Raw genomic sequence first — 19,220 nt, 5'->3', positions numbered from 1 at the left:
ACATTGATGTATTTCTTTTAAATAGTATCAAGTTCAAAAGTTAACCATTTTGAAAGGAGATAAAATAGGATGACCCAGGCCACTGGAGACCCACCAGAGTCCCCACAACCTGTACTCTTTTCAAACTCCTTCCCTTCTGTCCGTCCCCACAGTGCTGCAAGCTGGAAGCTGCAGTGGCCCACTCTGAGCAGCAGGGTGAGGCGGCCCTCAGCGATGCCTGCTGCAAGCTGGCTGAGCTGGAGGGTGCCCTGCAGAAGGCCAAGCAGGACATGGCCTGCCTGCTTAAGGAGTACCAGGTGGTGATGAACTCCAAGCTGGGCCTGGACGTGGAGATTGCCACTTATTGCAAACTGCTGGAGGGCGAGGAGATCCGGTGAGGACGGCGGCTCCAGGGTCCCTTCACATCCCTACTCAGAGCTGGACTGAAATCCTCTAGGCAGAGAATGTTCAAATTGGGAAAGACTCCGGAAAATCATGGACTCCAACCATGTCCCCATTTTGCAGATAGGGAAACTGAGACCAGAGAGGGGAAGGGGCTTGCCCAAGAGCACAGCCAGTTAATGGCTCAGCTAAAACGCATCAGTCTCCTGGCTGGTTGCCAGTGTGCTTCTCCCTCCTGCACAGCCCCTCAGGCTGGAACCTGAAGCCCCTTCCAAGGCCACTACTTTACCCTCTTGGCTGAAAGAATGTTTCTGCAATTAGCCTCAGTGGGTTCTTAAAGCTGAAATCATTCAGAAAATTAGTTAAAGGCCATTCGATTTGGGATGTGCAAAGAATCAACCTGGACAGCCTGGTGTTCAGGACCAGGGAGTAGAAACGAGTAGCGCAAGTTCTGTCCTTGCAAAAGAGGACAGGGCAGACATACGTCCGTCCTCCGGGGCCTGGGGTCAGTGGCCCAGGGAATGTGTCAGAGAAGGAGGCTGCCTTCTCAACAGCTGAGGAGGCAGGAAAGAGACAGGACACTCCAAGCTATGCTGACAATTTGAACCAAGAATTGAGGGCAGGTGAAGCCTGTGCAGGGCAGAGTGATGTGTATTTACGCTTGGGATGATTGCATGGGCCTCTAGACTTGGGACAGCCACATCATTAGAGCTTCTAGTTGGGTCCCTTCAGGGCGGGGAGACTAGACTAGCAAGTACAGAGGTGAAGAGCACAGGCCATGAGCCCACTCTGGGTTCAAATCCCAGCTCCACCACTTACTAGTTTGTGACCTCTTTATACCTCAGTATCTTCAGCTGTAAAACAGAGATAATCACAAAACCCACCTCGTAAGGCTGTTGCAGGATAGGTGAGTTTTAATGGAACATGGTAAGCCCCGGTGGGAGGAGGTGATAGTCATGAGTCGATGGTCAGGCAGGGCAGCGCCGATGGAGAGAGAACTCAGAGGCCTGGGTGGCTTTAGAAACCGTCCATGAAGTGACACTCAGGGCAGCCAGGCCACATGGCTGGACTTTCTCCGTGCTTGATTCAAGCACACACGCTTTTCTGTCAGTTTCCTCAGGCTTTGGGTGAAGCCATGGAGACTGAGGCTTCGGACACTGAAGCCCCCATCCCACTCACTAGCATTCAGTGGGCAGCTGGGACGTGCACTTGTTTTCTTTATGATACTAATGGGTGAATAACTCAATTACAGAATTACTGGTACACATCTCCAGTGCATGTGATTTTAAAGTTGACTTAGCATATTGTTCTATGTGTACTATGGCCATTGACCTTTTAATAGACTGCCTCCTCTTGGCATTTAAAATATTTAATTTAATTACATAAGTAATGTTCAGTGCTGCCAATACAGAAAATAAGAAAACAAAAGTGGCCAGAACCTCTCAACTCAGAGATAAATGTTGCCAGCATTGTGGTTCCACAGGCATCACGATGGGCATCGTGGGTTCCTTGAAAGGGCACAATCCGAAGGCTGTGGCAATGCCAGACTGAGTGGCAGGAAAGTGAGCCAGATGTGTACGTCCTCACTCCAAAGAGGAGCAAAGGAGTATTTTGAGTTGGGCAGAATGAAGCAGAGTAGAGCTTTCCTGGGGAAAAAGATTTGAAGTGGGGAGCTACAAACGGGGAGACAGAACAGAAAGTGCAGGTAGGTGTAAGGGAGGAGGGGGTGTTTATAAAAAAGCCCACTATAGTGGTATAAATGTCTCATCACAAATGATATATACATATTTTTTGAGACAGAGCCTGTCGCCCAGGTTGGAGTGCAGGGGTACGATCTCAGCTCACTGCAACCTCCTCCTCCCGGGTTCGAGTGATTCTCCTATCTCAGCCTCCCGAGTAGCTGGGACTACAAATGTGTGTCACCATGCCCAACTAATTTTTGTATTTTTAGTAGAAAGAGAGTTTCACCACATTGGCCAGGCTAGTCTCCAACTCCTGTGCTCAAGCGATCCAACTGCCTTGGCCTCCCAAGGTGCTGGGATTACAGAAATGAGATGTTTATAATGTTGGTAGCAAACATGTCTGATTTCCTTGCTATGCGCCAGTCTCCGTTTTAGGCACTTGCCATGTAGAACTTAATCAAACCTTACGACAATCCTTTCAGGCGGATGTTATCATCCTTATTTTATGCTGGAGAAATTGAGCCACAGAAAGGCTAAGTGACCTGCCCAAGGTCACCCAGCTAGTAAGTGGCACAGACAGATTTAAGTCCAGGCAGCCTGGCTTGAGAGTCCAGGCTCTTAACCACACCATACTGTCCAGCCTCCCTCTGTGTTGAATGAAATCAGGTAGATGTCTGGGGTAGCATTTAAAATCATGGGCTAAAAATGAATGCATTTGAGTAATGGGCAAGCTTTTTCCTGCTCAGCAGCTTCCATCACCACTTTGGCTGTGACAGAATTCCCAGCCAAGGGACAAGGAGGATGCCCCCTCATCTCTACTTCTCAGTTTACCAAACTTCCATGGCCAAAAGGCAAACATGAAATAAAGCGACCTTTTGGATCCTGTAACCTAATGTGCTCCTGTCCTTTGGGGATCCCAGCAAGCAGGGCAGGCACCGATGCTGTCTGTAGCAGGTGGTATCCTGCCTCTGCCTCTTAGGGCCCCTTCCTTCCTTCAGCATGGAGGAGAATAGGTTTGGTGCAAAAGCAGAGGAACTCAGCACTAACTGTGTACTCTCTCCTCTCCCTGCAGGCTGTTTGAAGGCATGGGCTCAGTCAATATCTGTAAGTTGGCTGTGTGTGGGCATGGCTCGTTGGGGTGTCAGTAATCTTAATATTAGAGTGCATCTAACTGATGAATAAGCCTCCGTCTATGGAGTGGTAGACAAGGGACTCTGGAGCTGATATCTCTGGGATCCAGACAAACTAATGACCTCAAATATTTGACCTCCACATGGATCCATCTGGAACATCCATAAAGTCTAAGTTAATGAATGTGGCAAATTCTGAACACCTATTTGGTTCTGCAAAAATAGCTCAAGCCCTTTAGTTACACACAGAATACTTCTAAAGTGACAGCATGTTCTAGCAAGAAAAAATGCTAGGTTTATATTCTGATCATCTGGGTCTCTGAGCCAACTTGTAAATCTCTAATAATCCAGTATATACACAGCCCCTGGCCCAGGTGTCTGATTCCCCTCACCTCTCTAGCTACCATATTTCTAGATGATTCCTCTAGTGTGATCAATCAGTTTTTGCTCAAAGATTGCATGAAAACATCTCAACATCAGCCTGGTCCAAGTAGAGCTAGATGTGCAATTTGCTAATCACACTCCTGAATAAGCAGATAGCAATGGATTTAGGCTTGCCTGTAGTTTAAAAAGGCTCATGCTGGTGGTTCTTCAGAGTAGGAAGAGAATTAATCATTGATTCTAAAGGATTCTTGGTCATAACATGTCTGAGATGGAAGAGAATTCTCACCCGTGTCTCTGTCCACAGGTGTGAGCCATTCTGAGGGTGGCGTGGTCTGCGGGGATGTGGACTCCACTGTCTACCGTGGCTCAGGGGGCGTGGCCATAAGCAGTGGTGCACTGTGGTCCCCCTCTGTGGTGAGGGCCTGCTCCAGTGCCTGGTCTGTGCAGTTTGTGTAGAGGGTGGTGGGACTCTGGACCCATGTGTTCTGATGGGGGCAGTGTGGGTTAGGGAGTGGAAATCTTTTCTTTTACATGCCCAAATGTCAGCTTAGTAATTTCCCCTTACAGAGAACCCAGAACTAACTCTCCTGTTTCCTTCTTATTGGAGTTAATGATTTGCTCTTCAGGTGTAAACCCTGGGTTTGATGTTATTTTCACTTCCATTGCTTCTCCCCCTTCCTGTGGTCCAGGAAAGAAATAGAAAGGTTTTTTGATATAAATTGCTCGGTTATTGTCTTCCCTAGTTAACTCCAGGCTAGCAGATGTTTATTAAGTCCTGACTGTGTGCCAGACCCTCTTGGAAAGGAGGCAGCTAGAGGATGTGCCGTGTGTGGGAACATCTCTGTGTTTTGCCCTTGGATGAGAGGGACTCCAGATACTGTCTCACCATGGAAGGGCGGTGGGGGGACTCCAGATACTGTCTCACCATGGAAGGGCGGTGGGGGGACTCCAGATACTGTCTCACCATGGAAGGGCGGTGGGGGTACAGAGCTGGGCTTCTCACTTGCTCTGAGAGATTGTATATCCCCAGAGTCCCCCAACTATTCATGTAACCAGATTGAAAGGCTGACAGAGCCAATCAGCTGGGTTTATACCACTGGTTTTCTGGAAGTTCATTGTATTTACATAATTCCTCTATGGCTCCTTCTTTCTCTTAGTGTGCTTGATTAAACATCAATGGCAAAAGGCTTTTTCTTAGTAACCAGGTTAATACCTGCCTCCTTCACTGTCTTCACAACCCACCCAAACCCTGACTGTTTCGGTGCATCTCACAATGCACCGGACCACCACCTGCATCAGGATCCCTGTGGGGTCGTTGCCAAATGTGCAGATCCTGGGCTCCAGCCAGAACTCTCCATCCAAAGTTCTAGGGATGAGTCCAGGAATCTGTATTTTAACAGACTTCCAGGTGATTCCTAGAAGAACTAACGTTTGAGAACCACAGATTTATGTGGGCAGAGGAAAGAGGACAGTCAGACAATTATGGCCATGAAGTGACTTTTCCTCTGATTCTCATGGATTGGTCTAGCCCCTTTGCACTTCTGCTTTGTCTATGCTAAAAGGTCAGACCCACACACACGCCAGGGCAGGGTGGGGGCAAAGGTACAAAAGGGGTGAGGAAGGGAGGGTCAACTTTCTTTCTGTTGTTGCACAGGAAGAACTATTTCTCTCACCTTATTTTATTTGGAACTTTTTGTTTTTAAGGTTTTTTTTAAAACCTAACTGGGTAGGAAACATTTTGCTGCGAGAATGTATATTTGATTTCATGACACAGAAAAGCCTTTAAAAGGTGTTTTGTTTGTTCGTTTGTTTGTTTGTTGTTTTTCTTTTCCAAGGAGCGCAGGCACACTACCAGACCTCCCGGTACCAGCTCCAGACCAGCCAAGGCAATGGCGGGCACCCTGGCCTAGGGGTGGAGTCCGGGGGAGCAGGGCCGGGCCTTTTGACTCCCCACGGGTTTGCTTCCCACATCCCACTCACTATAGGCGGGAGACCCCAGAGGGTCTTTTAAAAACGTCTGCGCCACCAGGACGCACTAAGCACCTAGACTGTGGACAGGAGGGCGCTGACCCCGGCCACGGTGCTACAGGCATGTACTGGGCAGCCCTGAGCAGCCAACAACCCCCAAACACCCCGCCCACAACCCCAAAACGGTGGGCGGGTGGCACCCAGCTCCCCACCCCGTGTCCCTTCCGGCCCTGGGCCCCAGGCCCCTTACCACTGGGGTTGGGTGCTAAGGGTGGGATGCGGGGCACTCTCGGGTAGGGGCGAAGGAGGGCAGCCAGGGCCCAGGCCTGGAGGGCCGGCGTGTTTGAGAGCGGTGGGGGCGACGGGATCCCGGCGGACGACAGGAGATTCAGGCACCGGTCCAGTGCCAGAGGCGCCGAGGCAGGAACCCTGCGTGAGCCAAGGACCCAAGGCCCCTGCGGACATGATCCCAGGGGCTCCACGAGGGCAGCCGCGCGCGGAGCATCTGGAGATGCGCCCAGGGCGCCTGGCTGCCAGACGCGAAGGGGGGGGGGGGGGGGGGGGGGGGGGGGCGCAGTGCAGGGCACGGGGCCACCCGCAAGGCAAGCAAGGGTGGGGGTAGGAGGGGTGCGGCCCCTGACTCTCATGGGTGGGGAGGTAGGGGACAACGGTGGCTTCCACGGGAGACGGAACCAAAGTGGGGACCGGCAGGGAGGACCTGCAGCCCCCTTGTTAACGCTGTAAACTGTCCCCTCCCGGGGGGCCTGCGGACCACCGAGGCTGGGGAGGTCCCGCTGTCCAGGACTGTGACTTGCCTTCCGATTCCGAGTCTCTCACACCCAGAGGGCCAGGACTGCACCGCTGCCTTAACAGAGAAGAAATTTTGAACGGTTCTCCCCGGCCACGCAGTCCTCCTGATGCCTTCAGGCTGTGTCCCAGGGGCCACTGTGGCCAGGCAGTGACTTGACCTGGGTAGTCCAAGGTCTGTCTTAGTAGGGCAGTGCTCCCCTGGTCTCTGTCTGCTGAATGAAAAGGTCTTGCAGGTTCCTGCCCATCGCTGTCCGGATCCCGATCCCACCAAGTTTGAGCAGCGTAAAATTAGGTTAAAAGGGTCACCAGGGTGTCTCTGAGGAGGAAACAGGGTGTTGGGGGCATTTGCTGCCCTGGGGCATGGGAATGTGGACTGGGGAAGGGTCTGTGTTTCCTTTCCGATGGTGGTGGAGGGTGGCTATTTACCTATGAGTGCCTTGGGTATTTTCTTTTCTTTTTCTTTTGAGAGGGAGTCTTGCTCTCCTGCTCAGGCTAGAGTGCAATGCCACGATCGTGGCTCACTGCAACCTCCACCTCCCAGGTTCAAGGGATTTTCCTGCCTCAGCCTCCTGAGTAGTTGGGATTACAGGCACCAGCTAATTTTTGTATTTTTAGTAGAGATGGGGTTTCACCATCTTGACCAGGCTGCTCTCGAACTCCTGACCTCATAATCCACCTGCCTCAGCCTCCCAAAGTGCTGGGATTACAGGTGTGAGCCACCACGACCTGCCTTACTTCATTTTTAATGCACAAGCTTAAAAAGGAGTGAGGCTGTCTCTGCCTCACTCCACTCCCTGGCTGCTCCCCTGCCAACATGGGGGAGCCCTTTGTGTTTGAACAAAGCAGAAATAAGCAGGGATTTCCAGGCATACACAGGTTGGGGGTTGGGAGAGGAAGGAATGTGGCCTGAGGCAGTGTAAATTAAGCCTCTCCCATTGCTTGTTCTGTCTGGCATGACCCTACACCCAAAGAGAGTGGTGCTTAGTGACCATGTCCTTGTTGCTTTAATCTTCAACGAGCAAAGCGTTTAGTACAGTCACCTCCTAATGCCTGTATTTCCAGAGAGAGGCAGAGGTATGAATAACCCAGACAAGGGGACAATAATTCCCACATGGTCATGTCCGTGTCTGCACAAAACACGCTTGGTAATTTTCTGGATAATGTGGTTGATTTGTGTTCCTCACTATGCTTGGCTAAGGTGAGTAATAATGCAAAGTTCTATTTTCTGAGATCCCAAAGATTGAAGCAGGGAACAGACAGTTAGAGACATGGGCTGGGGGAAGGAACTGTCTTGGGCATAGGTGTTTGTGAGAATGGCCTGAAGCAGAGTGGGTTGAGAATTGGTGGAGGAGTGTTAGCGGTCTCAGGAGAAAGGAAAAGAAGAGAAATCCCAAGTGTATCTGTTTCTTTGAAAGGATTATCATCCATACTTTTTTTTTTTTTGAGACAGAGTTTCAATCTTGTTGCCCAGGCTGGAGTGCAATGGCACCATCACAGCTCACTGCAACCTCTGCCTCCCCAGTTCAAGCGATTCTCCTGCCTCAGTCTCCCAAGTAGCTGGGATTACAGATGTGCTACCACATCCAGCTAAGTTTGTATTTTTATTAGAGACAGGGCTTCAACATGTTGGTCAGGCTGGTCTCGAACTCCGGACCTCAGGTGATCTGCCCACCTTGGCTTCCCAAAGTTCTAGGATTACAGACACGAGCCACCCCACCGGCCATGCTTCTAATTCTTTGGAAGTTTTGTGTGTTTGTCGGGGAGGCTATCACTGAATATTTACGTAAGAATTGAATACACACAGCAGGTCTGATTTTCTCTGATGCTGGCGTTAGCTTGGTTTGTGATGTTTCTAAGGAGGAGGGAGCCCAGGGCAGAGATCTGGGATCACTCCCGTGACCACTTTACTGTTTGGGCCTCTTGCACTTCTGGCTTTTCTTCGATCTCTCAATTTCAAATCACTTGACTTGAATTTTTTCTTTCTAATAAAATGTCCATACCTAGTTACCCTCGGACTGTACCCTTTGCCTTCTGTGGGGAATAGTTCTTTGATCAGGAGAGAGCTGTGGGAGCCGCAGCATCCTTTGAGCCAGAAGAGCTTGCTGGGGTTTTTGCTGTTGGCTGCAAGGAAAGCTGGGCAGAGGCTTACCTCCTCCTCCTAAGCAAAAGGCACCCCTGGCCGGCTGAATCTGTTGAATGGTCTTTGCACACAAAGCACGGAAATGTATTAAAAAGTTTATTCATATCTCCCAGGTTCTGGCTGTTTGACTTTTCAATCCATGGCGCCATTATTTTTTGGGTATCATGTTTGGTATTTTAGTTTTGCTCAGCCCAGATCCATGGTAATATCAAGCTTTTTTCCCCAAGCTTAGACTCACTGTAGCATCTCAAAACCGCAGGAGGTAGCAGACCTGGAAAGACTCTACCCACTCATCTCACAACCCGGACTGATGCACAAAGCATGGAAGCCACTTCCTGCCCAAGGACTCACCCTTGGGAGCATTGGGGCTCAAATTTCCATCTCCTGATGTTTCAGCCTCTGGGATTTAACATTTTCTATGGGTGAACGATGTCCCCTGAATTGAAAGTTGGTCTATTGTGATTGTCACCAGGCCCTCAGGGCCCAAAGAGCTGGGAGAAAAGAGGCGGCAGGCAAGAGACCTGGAGGAGGTCCGCCAGGTGTCACAGCAGCAGGCTGAGCACTCAGAAGCAGCCAGCAGCCTCCAGTGAGGCTACAGCCTTTGGGCCTGAAGTGAGGATGCACAAGGCCTTAGTGTCTCCTCTCAGGGAAAGAGGCAGGGAGACAGGGCAGCAGGGGGGCTGGTAGACGCCTGCCTGACGACAGTGATGGCTAATGGGGAGCTGGAGCTGAGGGCAAGAGGACTGGACGTCTCTACCTCCTGCTGCACCAGCTGCCTGCGTTCATCCAGCACATCCCAGGCCTGGCATTTCTTGGAGGCCCATCCTGGGATTTAGTGGAAGGTCAGAGCCAGGAGGGGATACTTCCTGCCCTCATGGAACTTCCAGCTTGATCCAGGCTCCAGACACACCCATTGACATTCCTGGCCCAGATCCACAGAGACAGAAGATTCTCAGGGTTCCAGACACTGTGTGATGGGGGTGGGGTGGGGAGGGGTAGAGGTGTGGGGGTGAGGGTGGTAGGCATGGGGAGCAGAGGAGGGCCCTGGGCAAAGGCAAATGGGAGGAGGGATGTAGGATGGCCTGTGTGTCCACAGGGATATGTAGGAGAGAGAGTGGCTCTGGGCTGCCTCAGAGGGTAGACTTGTCTCCTTGGGGTGGATTCCATGTCTGGGAGGAAGAGTGCTGGGTGGAGGGTCAGACAGGGCTGAGGAGTAGCTGGGGAAGGAGGTGATGAAGGGAGCCTGCATTTGGCATAAGAAGCTCACACATGTGAGCAAGTGACTTGAGCCAGGCAGGAGGTGGTGAGAGCAGTGGGTTTGGGATGGAGTCTGGCTGCTGGGAGTGTGCAGGGTGGGTGGGGGAGAAAGAGGTCATCACCGGGGAGCTGGGCTGTGGTCCAGGCCTGAGAAGACTGAGGGGGAACAAGTGGAATCAGACTGTGGAAGTGGACAGGAAGCAGCAGAGTAACTGGGGTGGGGGGGTGACTGGAAACACTGCATGGGGCTGGTCTGGGATTGGTCAGCTGCAGACGGGGCAGGAAGGGCGTGGAGACGTTGTCGTTTACAAGATCACACACCCTTGCATCGCAGCAGCATTTATTGAAACACAGATTGAGACAACGCAGAAGGCAGTGCACCCGTAGATAGTCATAAGAGGGAGACCCAGGAAGTGGCCTAGCTCTCTGTCCCAGCATCTCTGCATTGGACAGTCCCCACCTGCACCCAGCAAGGGGGCATCTGGAGCAGCCATGGAGTCTACTTTGAAATGTACAAAGGTTCACTGAATAGCAAACCTGTCCAAAGTCCCTTAACCAGGGGCTGTAGGCAAAAGGATGCCCTGCAGTAATGGGCCTCTTGGCTGCGAGGCCACATGGGGAGCCTGGCTGGGACAGGTTAGCCCAGAAGCAGGAAGGCAGTCTGAGAGAAGCAAAACGTGAACGGGAAGTGCTTGCTGGGGGACCTCTCCCCAGCCAGGAGGAGGGGCTGCTGGGGGGGGGGACTTTCTCCCTGATTCTCGGGTTGTGGGTGGCTTGGCTGGATGGTTAGGTTGGCGCCTCCACCCAGGAAGTGGAATTTCCATGCCAACCAGTCTCCCGTCACACTGGGGGACTGTCTTGTCCCTGAGAGCTTGTGGAATAATACAAATTGGCTACAGGTATTTTGGAGCTAAGTTGGAGTTAAGCGAAGGGCTGGGAACACCTCTGTAAACTGCTGCCAGGAGAAGAACTAGGACGCATCTCCCTAGCATGAGAAGGCGGAGGCGAGCAGCCCAAGGGTCTTTCCCTCTGTAGGAACATCCGGAAGATTCTGGAAGCAAGCGCACATTTTCCATTCACATGCCATTCAGTGCAGTGACGCAGGCAGGCAGGCGCTTGGCGGGAAGCCCTGGCTCCAAGATTCTACTACGCAAAGCGGACCGACCGGCTGCTCCCGCAGCTGAAGCTGGAGGAGCGAGGCTGGCAGGGGGCACAGGAGTCAGGGGCCATCACCGTGATGCTGCCCCCTATGGCCGAGGGGCCAGAAGTGATCTGGCGCCCTGGGGTAGTGCTGTAGGAGAGGCCCCCACAGGAGACTCCGCCACGGGAGCTGCTGACACCTGTGGAGAGAGGAGACGTGGAGGGGTGAGCGGCTCGCTGCGGTCTCACCCACCGTATGACAGGCCCCAGGACACTGGCATTGCAGAAGCTGCCTCCCTCTCCAAGGAGCTGGTGGTCAACACCGCAGGCCCTGTTTCTCAGATGCACAGTCCATGTAGGGGGCTGGGGCAGGAAGGAAGTGACAAGCCCTGGGCCCAGGGGGTCAAAGCTGCCAGGCTGCAGGTCCATGGCCGACAGCTCACTGCCCAAACCAGTGACGAGCTCTGAGCTCTGCTTTCTCTAACACCTGGCATGGCCCCACTGAGGAGCCAGGGAAGGGGGAAACAGTTGGGGGAGCACTCGAGGCCCCATAGGTTAGGCCAATGAGTTCAGTTTTTCCATCAAAAAAAGCCATTTTTCTAGGAGAATTTCAGGCAGATACTCACAGACATTCACGGAGCCCACACCTTCACACAGCCTAGGGAAAAGGAAAACTCTGTTAGTTGCAGACACTGAGCTGGATTCCTTGAGTCCAATGGTTGCTTGGGAAAGAGAGGGTCATCCTGTGTGCAGTCTACCCCTGAGAGGCAGGAAGGGCTCCCTGAAATCCGCACTAAATGCTTGCTTTCTTTGATGGTTCTAACTGAAGACAAGGCCTCCTGATTTTCAGCAGCAGTGAGTGAGATTATGAACACACATAGTGTCCCTAGTTTGAGTGATGGTGGCCTACCTTGGATGCTGCCAATCAAGCTCACAGGAAGGAGAGTTGAATCTGATGCACCAGAATGTGAAAGGGCTTTGTGGGTGGTGAAGAGCTAAATGCATATAGAAGCACATCATCATCATAACACACAGGCCTGAGTGGCAGGCCACGCAGCAGCTTCAGGAGGAAGCTATTCAACAAGAATGGATTTGGCATGAGACTTGGGTGCAGGTCCCAGCTTTTCTGCTTATTAACTGTGTAGCTATGATAAAGGCACTGAATTCTGAGCCTACTTCTTTATCTTTAGATGGGAAAAACCACACTTATCTGATTGGATTTCGAGGATTATAGAAGAAGCACTTAGCACAGGTCTAGCGCAGAAGCATTCAAAGTTATCATCATTATTGAAGCTGTTGTACTAACAGTGGTCAGAGTTGTAGCTCACACCCAGCTCAAGGAAATTCACTCCTGGAGAACCACAGCCTCCACCTCGAAACACCACAAAGTCCTCTCAGCCCCACCTGTGCTCCTCGCCCTCCAGCAGGCGCCTGTAGGTGGCGATCTCGATGTCCAGGCCCAGCTTGGAGTTCATCACCTCCTGGTACTCCTTGAGCAGGCAGGCCATGTCCTGCTTGGCCTTCTGCAGGGCGGCCTCCAGCTCGGCCAGCTTGCAGCGGGCATCGGCGAGGGCCGCCTCACCCTGCTGCTCTGCCTCGGCCACAGCGGCTTCCAGCTTGGCACGCTATTGGGGTGGAGATGTGAGGGTCAGGATGAGAGAGAGAAGGCACGGCTTGGCTCACCCAAGCTGATGGAGCTAGGGCAGGGAGAGGAGGGTCCTAGAGAGAAGATTGGCCCATGGCCAGGTAGCTAATAGGGCTGTGAACAGGAGGGAGGAGATGGGTGGGCTTTTTACCATCTCTCCTTGATGGTGGTCACAGGGTGGCCAAGGAAGGGGCTGGGTCTTCCTTTGGAAGTCAGTGACATGGCCTGAGTGCTGTGAGACATGATAGAGCTCCTGCCCTCCCTCTGGGTCCCTGCTTCCTCATGGGCACACCATGAAGCCTGATTAGGACCAGGTGCTGTAGCCTGCCTGTGCTGGGTATTTGAATCCTCCACAGACCCCACCTGGCACTTGGCATTCTCAATCTCGGCCGTCAGCCTCTGGATCATGCGGTTCAGCTCGTTGATCTCCTCCTTGGTGCGGCGCAGTGTCTCCCCGTGCCTGATCACCGTGGCCTTCATCTCCTCGCACTGGGGAAGGAGAGATGCTCAGGAGGCTCAGGGCGGGACCTCCCATCCATTCAGGACACCACGGATGATTGTGCAGTGCTCAGCCTGTGCAACCACATGTGGCAGTCCTGCCCTGCCACCCCAGCCTCAGAGAGACAGCCCTTCTCTTCTCGTCCCTAGGGACCAGCATCCCCAGAAAAGGAAGTCTATTTAATAGATACCTCACATCCCTCCCACTGCTTTGTCTAGTAGGCAGGTGTCCTGTGCCACTCACCTTGCTGCGGTACCAGGACTCAGCCTCAGCCCGGCTGCGGCTGGCAACATCGTCATACTGAGCCTTGATCTCAGCGACGATGCAGTCCATGTTCAGGTCCCGGCTGTTGTCCATCTTAACTATGACTGAGGTGTCTGAGATGTGAGCTTGGAGAACACGGATCTCCTGTGGGGCCGACAGCCAGTGCATTTGCTTCTGGTCCCTGAGCTGTGCCACCCCAGGGAGCAATGTCCACTCCCTAGAGGGGCACTGGCCATGAAGCTTACATGACTCCTGCTCCCACCACCTTCCCACATACACAGGCTCCTTACAAACAACAAAGGCGCTGTAGAGGCCACCTGGGAACAGTGTGTCTGCCTTAGAAGTGGGAAAACTGAGGCCCAGAGGGTGAAAAGTTCTGATCCAAAGTCACCCACCAGGGGAGCTGGGGTTTGGATGCCAGGATGAATGATTAGTCCATTAATGAGGACCATGCCCTATGTGCGAAGCCATCCTGGCCCCCCACCACACATGCACACTCTCGTGCCCATGTCTAGTCTGGCACTCACACACGCAGCACACAGGCAGCACACCAACATGCAGAGGTCACAGACTCTGAGCAGCCCAAGAACATGAACACTCCATGCTCCTCACACACATGAATGTGGATGTGGCCTCTGTATTGTGGGCCCCTGGCATGTGTGTGTAAGCTCTTTTCACACTTACATTGCACATTGGCAAACAGGCACACACATGCACCCTTGCCCCGCTGCTCTCCCGTCTCCAAAACAACCCTCCACCTGTCCTGGCTGGGTGGCAGGTGCCCCCTCACCTCTTCATAGAGGCGCCTTAGGAAGCTAGACTCCTCCACCAGGGCCTCCACATTGGCCTCCAGGTCTGATTTCCGCAGGTAGGCGCAGTCCACATCCTGGCAGTGGGACAGAGAGGAGGGGACGCGCATGTGAGAGAAGACCAAAGGAAGGTGCCTCCGGTCAGCGTGGTGACCCTGCCCCTCGCTGGAGTGTGCACCGATGGGCCCCTCCTCCTTGCCCCATGACCAGTTCCTCACCTTCTTTAGAACCACAAACTCGTTCTCTGCCGTGGCTCTCAGGGCCACCTCCTCTTCATACCTGGGTGTGGGAGAGAGAAGGGCTGGAGCTGAGAAACGGGACTTGAATACCATCCCAACTCCTGGGCAAGCTCTTCCAGGGATTGAAAAGGGATGAATCCCCTTCAGGTGTTATCTTGGCCCCTCCAGGATCTATTTTGTGTATTATTCACGGCTAGCCCTTGTCCCAGCCTGGCTTCATTCCACCGCAGTCCTTTTGCCTGAGATGGGGTTGGGAATGCACATTCCTTCCCCCAAGTCTAAAATCATCTGGGCATCCTAGATCTCAAAGAGCTGGTCCCATTGGCAGGGAGATCACAGAGCCCATGTCATAAAGGTAAGCTGTGAAGGGCAGGGGACATAGAGAGTGCTAGAATTCCACTGGATTGCCTCTCCTCACTCCCCTAGAAGTAGCTCTAGAGTTTTAGAGGTGGATCCCAGGAATCTGAAGAAATCTAGTCCCCACTGGATCCCTGCTCTGGGTTCCAGGCAGCCTGCTAGAGGAATCTGAAAGAAGAGGGCTATGGGCAGAGCCTCCTAGCCTTCTCTCTGAATTTCCCCTGAGTCCCCCCAGCTTGCTGCACTCACTTCTTCTTGAAGCCCTCCAGCACCTCCTGCACGTGGTTGAGCTCTGAGGCCAGCCTTCCACTGTCGGCCTCCACGCACTCAGCCTCCCGCCGCAGAGTCTCAATGTAGCCACTGAACAGCGGCTCTAGGTTGCTCTCGCAGCAGCGCTGGTTCTGGTAGAACTGCCACTTGGTCTCCAGCAGCTTGTTCTGTTGCTCCAGGAAGCGCACCTGCCGTTCCGGAGAGAAGAGGGTCAGAGGAAGCCTGGGGGGAGGTGCCTGGTCCCCCACAGCTCTCTCTGCCCTTGGGTGCTGGCTGAATGGGCTGAGCCATAAAGCTGAGTGTCTGCAGCTCAAGGGACCCATTCCCAGATCCCCAGGGAGGCAGTTGTGGGTGTGAAGGAAGGCAACCTGGCTAACCAAAGGTCTGCTTCAAGCCCCGGCTTTGATACTTTAAAGGGCAAATTGTTTCACCTCCTGGGGCTCAGTTTTCTCCCCTCCAAAATGGAGAGGAGAATACTGCCTATCTTAGCACTGTTGTGAAAATTGAACAAGTTAATGCATATCAAGTGCTTGGAACAGTCTCTGACATGCAGTAAATGCTCAGTCTATTTAACTATTATTATAATTACCAGTTGTCCTTCACTTACTCATTTATGCAACAAACACTTATTAAATATTTACTACGTAGTGCCAAGGCCGGTGCTAAGATACACACATTCGTGTCTAATGTCTGTGTCTATGTCCATATCATCTATCTCTACATTCCATCCAATTACCACAGCGCTGTGGGACGTAGACTTTACCCCATGTTACACATGGGGAAATTGAGACCTCAAGGTGTGAAATGCCCAGCTCATGGTGAGCGATAGTCTTGCCACAAGATAGGCATGCTCTGCCTGCCCCTACAGCATGTCTGAGCTGCTCATATACACCCCCTCACCCCCAGGCTGCTGTCTGAAAAGTGGAGAGGCTGATACCCATCCCAACTGCTCACTGTGAAGATGAACTCGGATCACTGAAGAAAAAGTGAAAACAGGAAGGTCACTGCTTCTGCTCCCTAAACCCTGATCCTAGGCCCCCAAGCCTGGTCCTTCTGCTCTGCTAGAGGCCTGTGGACACAGGAGGAGCCTGTGAAGGAGGCTCCCAGCCTCCCCTCACAAAACTTTCTTGGGAGGCAGCCTCACAGCTATGCAGCGTTCTCCATGCTCTGGGTACATTAGGAGGTCTCCTCCTGCCAGCCTGGCCACCTGTCTGTCTGCATTCTAGCCCTCCCTCCTGAAGGGGCTGCCAAGCCTGGACTGGCTAACTGTCACACCTCTTCACCCACCACTGTCCTTGGAAAGTAATGATAATAACAGCCGACATGTACTGAGGGCTTACTATTTGCCATCATGTTTCATGCGTGGACTCATTAACCCTCACAAGTGGATGAGGCAGGTCCTGTTCTCCAGCCGAGGAAACTGCCTGGTGTCTCACACCGCTGAGTGGTGCAGCGAGGGCTTGGGGGAGGCAGTGTGGCTCTGGGCATTCCCAGCCCCTTCACACGCTGCCTGGCTAGGAGACACAAGGTCTTTTGGTCTCCCCATTATCTCCCACTCTTCCAGTACCTGCTGCCCAGTCCAACTTTTCAGACACAGTTCTGATAGTTCTGTGTCGTCTTGGCTCAAGAAAGACACACATGCTCACACAAATACACTCACATGCACACACACACATATACTCACACACATGTACACACACACTAACACACATACACGCACACATACTGCTACACACATACACATGCACACAAACGTACACACATATACACACACTTTCACACACATTAACACACATACACGCACACATACTGCTACACACATACACATGCACACACACGTACACACACATGCACACACACATACACACATATACACATACTTTCACACACATACTAACAAATACACGCACACATACCGCTACACACATGCACATGCACACACACACATACATACAGTCACATGCACACACACACATACACACACTCACATGCCACACACACATACACACACACTTTGGACCACTGGCTCAATGTCTAGACCACACCCGGACCTCATTAAATGCTGCGGTAGTTAAATGATGGAAACTGACCCTTTCACCTGTGTGGGTCTGTAGGTCATTCCCTCTCCTGCCTTAAACCCGCAGCCATCCTGTCTCCTCAGCAGATTGGAACCTCCCCGAGGGAGAGCAGGGCTGGGGGCTTCTCTGGGCTGTCTCAGGCCTTACCCACCTTGTCGATGAAGGCCGCGAACCTGCTGTTGAGGCTCTTGATCTGCTCCTTCTCCTCCTGCTTCACGCACTGCGCGTTGGGGTCGATCTCCAGGTTGAGGGGCGTGAGGAGGCTCTCGTTGACCGACACGGTGGTGATGCAGGGGGGGCTGGGCCCACACACGCCCCCGGAGCGGTAGCCGAAGCTGCGTCCGCAGGAGCCGGCGCGGAAGCCCCCCACGGCTATGCGGGGCCCGCAGGAGCCCAGGTTGCAGAGGCTGCGGCTGCCGAAGCCCGTCAGCCCCCGGTAGCAGGACACCCCTCGGTAGGTGGGGGCGCTGATGCAGCAGCGGTTGCCGGTTTTGGGGGCCACAGCTGAGCAGGAGCTGAAGTTCCTGGTGACCCCGCATCCTGAGCTGATCCTGTAGGAGCGGCACGACATGGTGTGCGGCTGAGCAGAGTCTGAGAGACAGCGGCGGGCGGTGCGGGCGGCAGATTGCGAGGCTCAGGATCCTTCTGGTCTCTCTGATCCTCCCTGGTCCTTTTATTGGTGGGGAGAGCTGGGGTTGGCTGCATAAAAGGAGTGAAAAGCCATTTTATGTTGTTTATGGGCTTGGGGAGTTTGCCAGCAACTCCCCACGGACTCATCTTCAAGGTGAGCTCAGCAGTGACTCGGGCTCCGTGAAGTCTTGAAGATGTTATTAAGGATACTGCGTTTGCACTTTTCATCTTCAAAGCTCGTTTACATACATTAAGTAATTAATTTTCTCACAGTCTGTCTGTGAGATGGCCTCAACCCACACTCGGAGACGGATTTGAACTGCGCAACAGCCTGGGGGTGGCCGGGTTTGGGATACGGGCAGGGGCCATTGTCTCAAGGGAGAGGCTGTAGGGTCCTAGGTTAGATGAGACTGGGGGGCGGCCATTGCATCCTTCTGCCTGGTTCCACAGAGGACACATTCTCAAGTAAATCATTGCATTTCAGGGGCCAATAGGTCAGGTGAATCCCACCCTATCCAGGCAGCATTGCTTGGAAGGTTCAGGAGCAGAGCGGTCATTCTGAACATGCCCATGCCAGGATGGAGGGCTGGGGCAGATGGTCTCTTGGAACCGTCTGGATTCCAGCCCAGAGGCGCTGGTCCAGAGCTTTCATTTCTCACCCAGCAAAAGTGCAAACCACATAACTCTCAGTAGCCACAATAATGGCCACTTGTAGATTATGGGGAGACTCCCTCTAGATACTTTCTTCCATTTGGCCAACAGGATTGGAGAACTCAACCTTGGGATAACCTGGGGGCTATAAATTTGCTGTGGTCACCTTTCCTTTGCTCTTTAAGTAGAAAAAGGTCATGTGAGTCTCCCTTCCCAGACCACCAGCTGCAGGAGGTGTTCCTTCTGTTGGCCAGCTCCAGAATTGTCATCCCTAGGGGAGACTGCATTGCACAAAGCTGGAAGTGGGATGGTGGCTTATTCTTGTCTTAGGTTGCCATGAGTTCTGGCTCCCAGGGTTCTGGGAGCCCCATCCTTCTGGTTTCTGCTTCCCTGCGTGTCCTTGGGCCACTTATTAGGATAATGAGTGCTATTCTTTTAATGCTTATGGAGTACGAAGCTTGGGGATGTTGGTCTGCCCCCAGGGAGGTTAGCCAGATACCCAAGTGTCAGGAACTTAAGGAAGAAGAGCCAATGAGCTTCCTCAGAGGGTGATTCCTCCAGGAAGCCTTCCGTAACCAAACTCTGCCACTGTGCTGCTGTTCCCATAAGTCCTTCATGAAATGCCCTACACTCTGTCCTGCATCTGCCCTCATCTCCACAGCCAGCCGACCTCTCCCAGGACCTTCACCCAGGATCAGGCTGATCGACTCCCATCTCACCTCTACATTCCACATTGTTCTTCAGGGCAGGGTAGAGAGAGCTTGACAGTTGGTGGGGGAAGATCAGGTGGTCTCACCAGCTGCCCCTAGAACATATCCAGGTCATAATTATCCATGGAAAAGCATCTGGATTTGGCAACCCGGCAATGGAATCAAAGCTGGAAGAC

At 52.8% G+C, this 19,220-nt stretch overlaps 1 protein-coding gene across 1 annotated transcript; it reads right to left on the bottom strand.

The window, feature by feature from the left end:
• Nucleotides 1-10,075: 10,075 nt before the first annotated feature.
• Nucleotides 10,076-17,808, bottom strand: LOC116561426 (keratin, type II cuticular Hb5). Its single transcript, XM_032293209.1, has 9 exons — nucleotides 17,205-17,808; nucleotides 14,955-15,163; nucleotides 14,328-14,388; nucleotides 14,091-14,186; nucleotides 13,280-13,444; nucleotides 12,901-13,026; nucleotides 12,297-12,517; nucleotides 11,519-11,550; nucleotides 10,076-11,092 (listed from the first exon to the last, which is right to left on the bottom strand). The coding sequence occupies exons 1-9, from the start codon at nucleotides 17,622-17,624 to the stop codon at nucleotides 10,899-10,901; spliced, it is 1,524 nt and encodes a 507-aa protein (XP_032149100.1). The 5' UTR covers nucleotides 17,625-17,808; the 3' UTR covers nucleotides 10,076-10,898.
• Nucleotides 17,809-19,220: the final 1,412 nt, after the last annotated feature.

Source organism: Sapajus apella, unplaced genomic scaffold (genome assembly GCF_009761245.1).
Source record: "Sapajus apella isolate SASKATOON/1434 unplaced genomic scaffold, GSC_monkey_1.0 scaffold2, whole genome shotgun sequence".
NCBI classification, from domain to species: Eukaryota; Metazoa; Chordata; class Mammalia; order Primates; family Cebidae; genus Sapajus; species Sapajus apella.
This window is presented reverse-complemented; position numbering and strand designations above follow the sequence as displayed.

Coding starts and splice junctions, on each gene's coding strand:
- LOC116561426 (XM_032293209.1), bottom strand. CDS start 17,624: ATGTCGTGCCGCTCCTACAGGATCAGCTCAGGATGCGGGGTCACCAGG. Junction 13,445..14,090: donor TAAGGCGCCTCTATGAAGAG/GTGAGGGGGCAC, acceptor TCGGCCCCACAG/GAGATCCGTGTTCTCCAAGC. Junction 11,093..11,518: donor TGTGGGCTCCGTGAATGTCT/GTGAGTATCTGC, acceptor CTCTCTCCACAG/GTGTCAGCAGCTCCCGTGGC.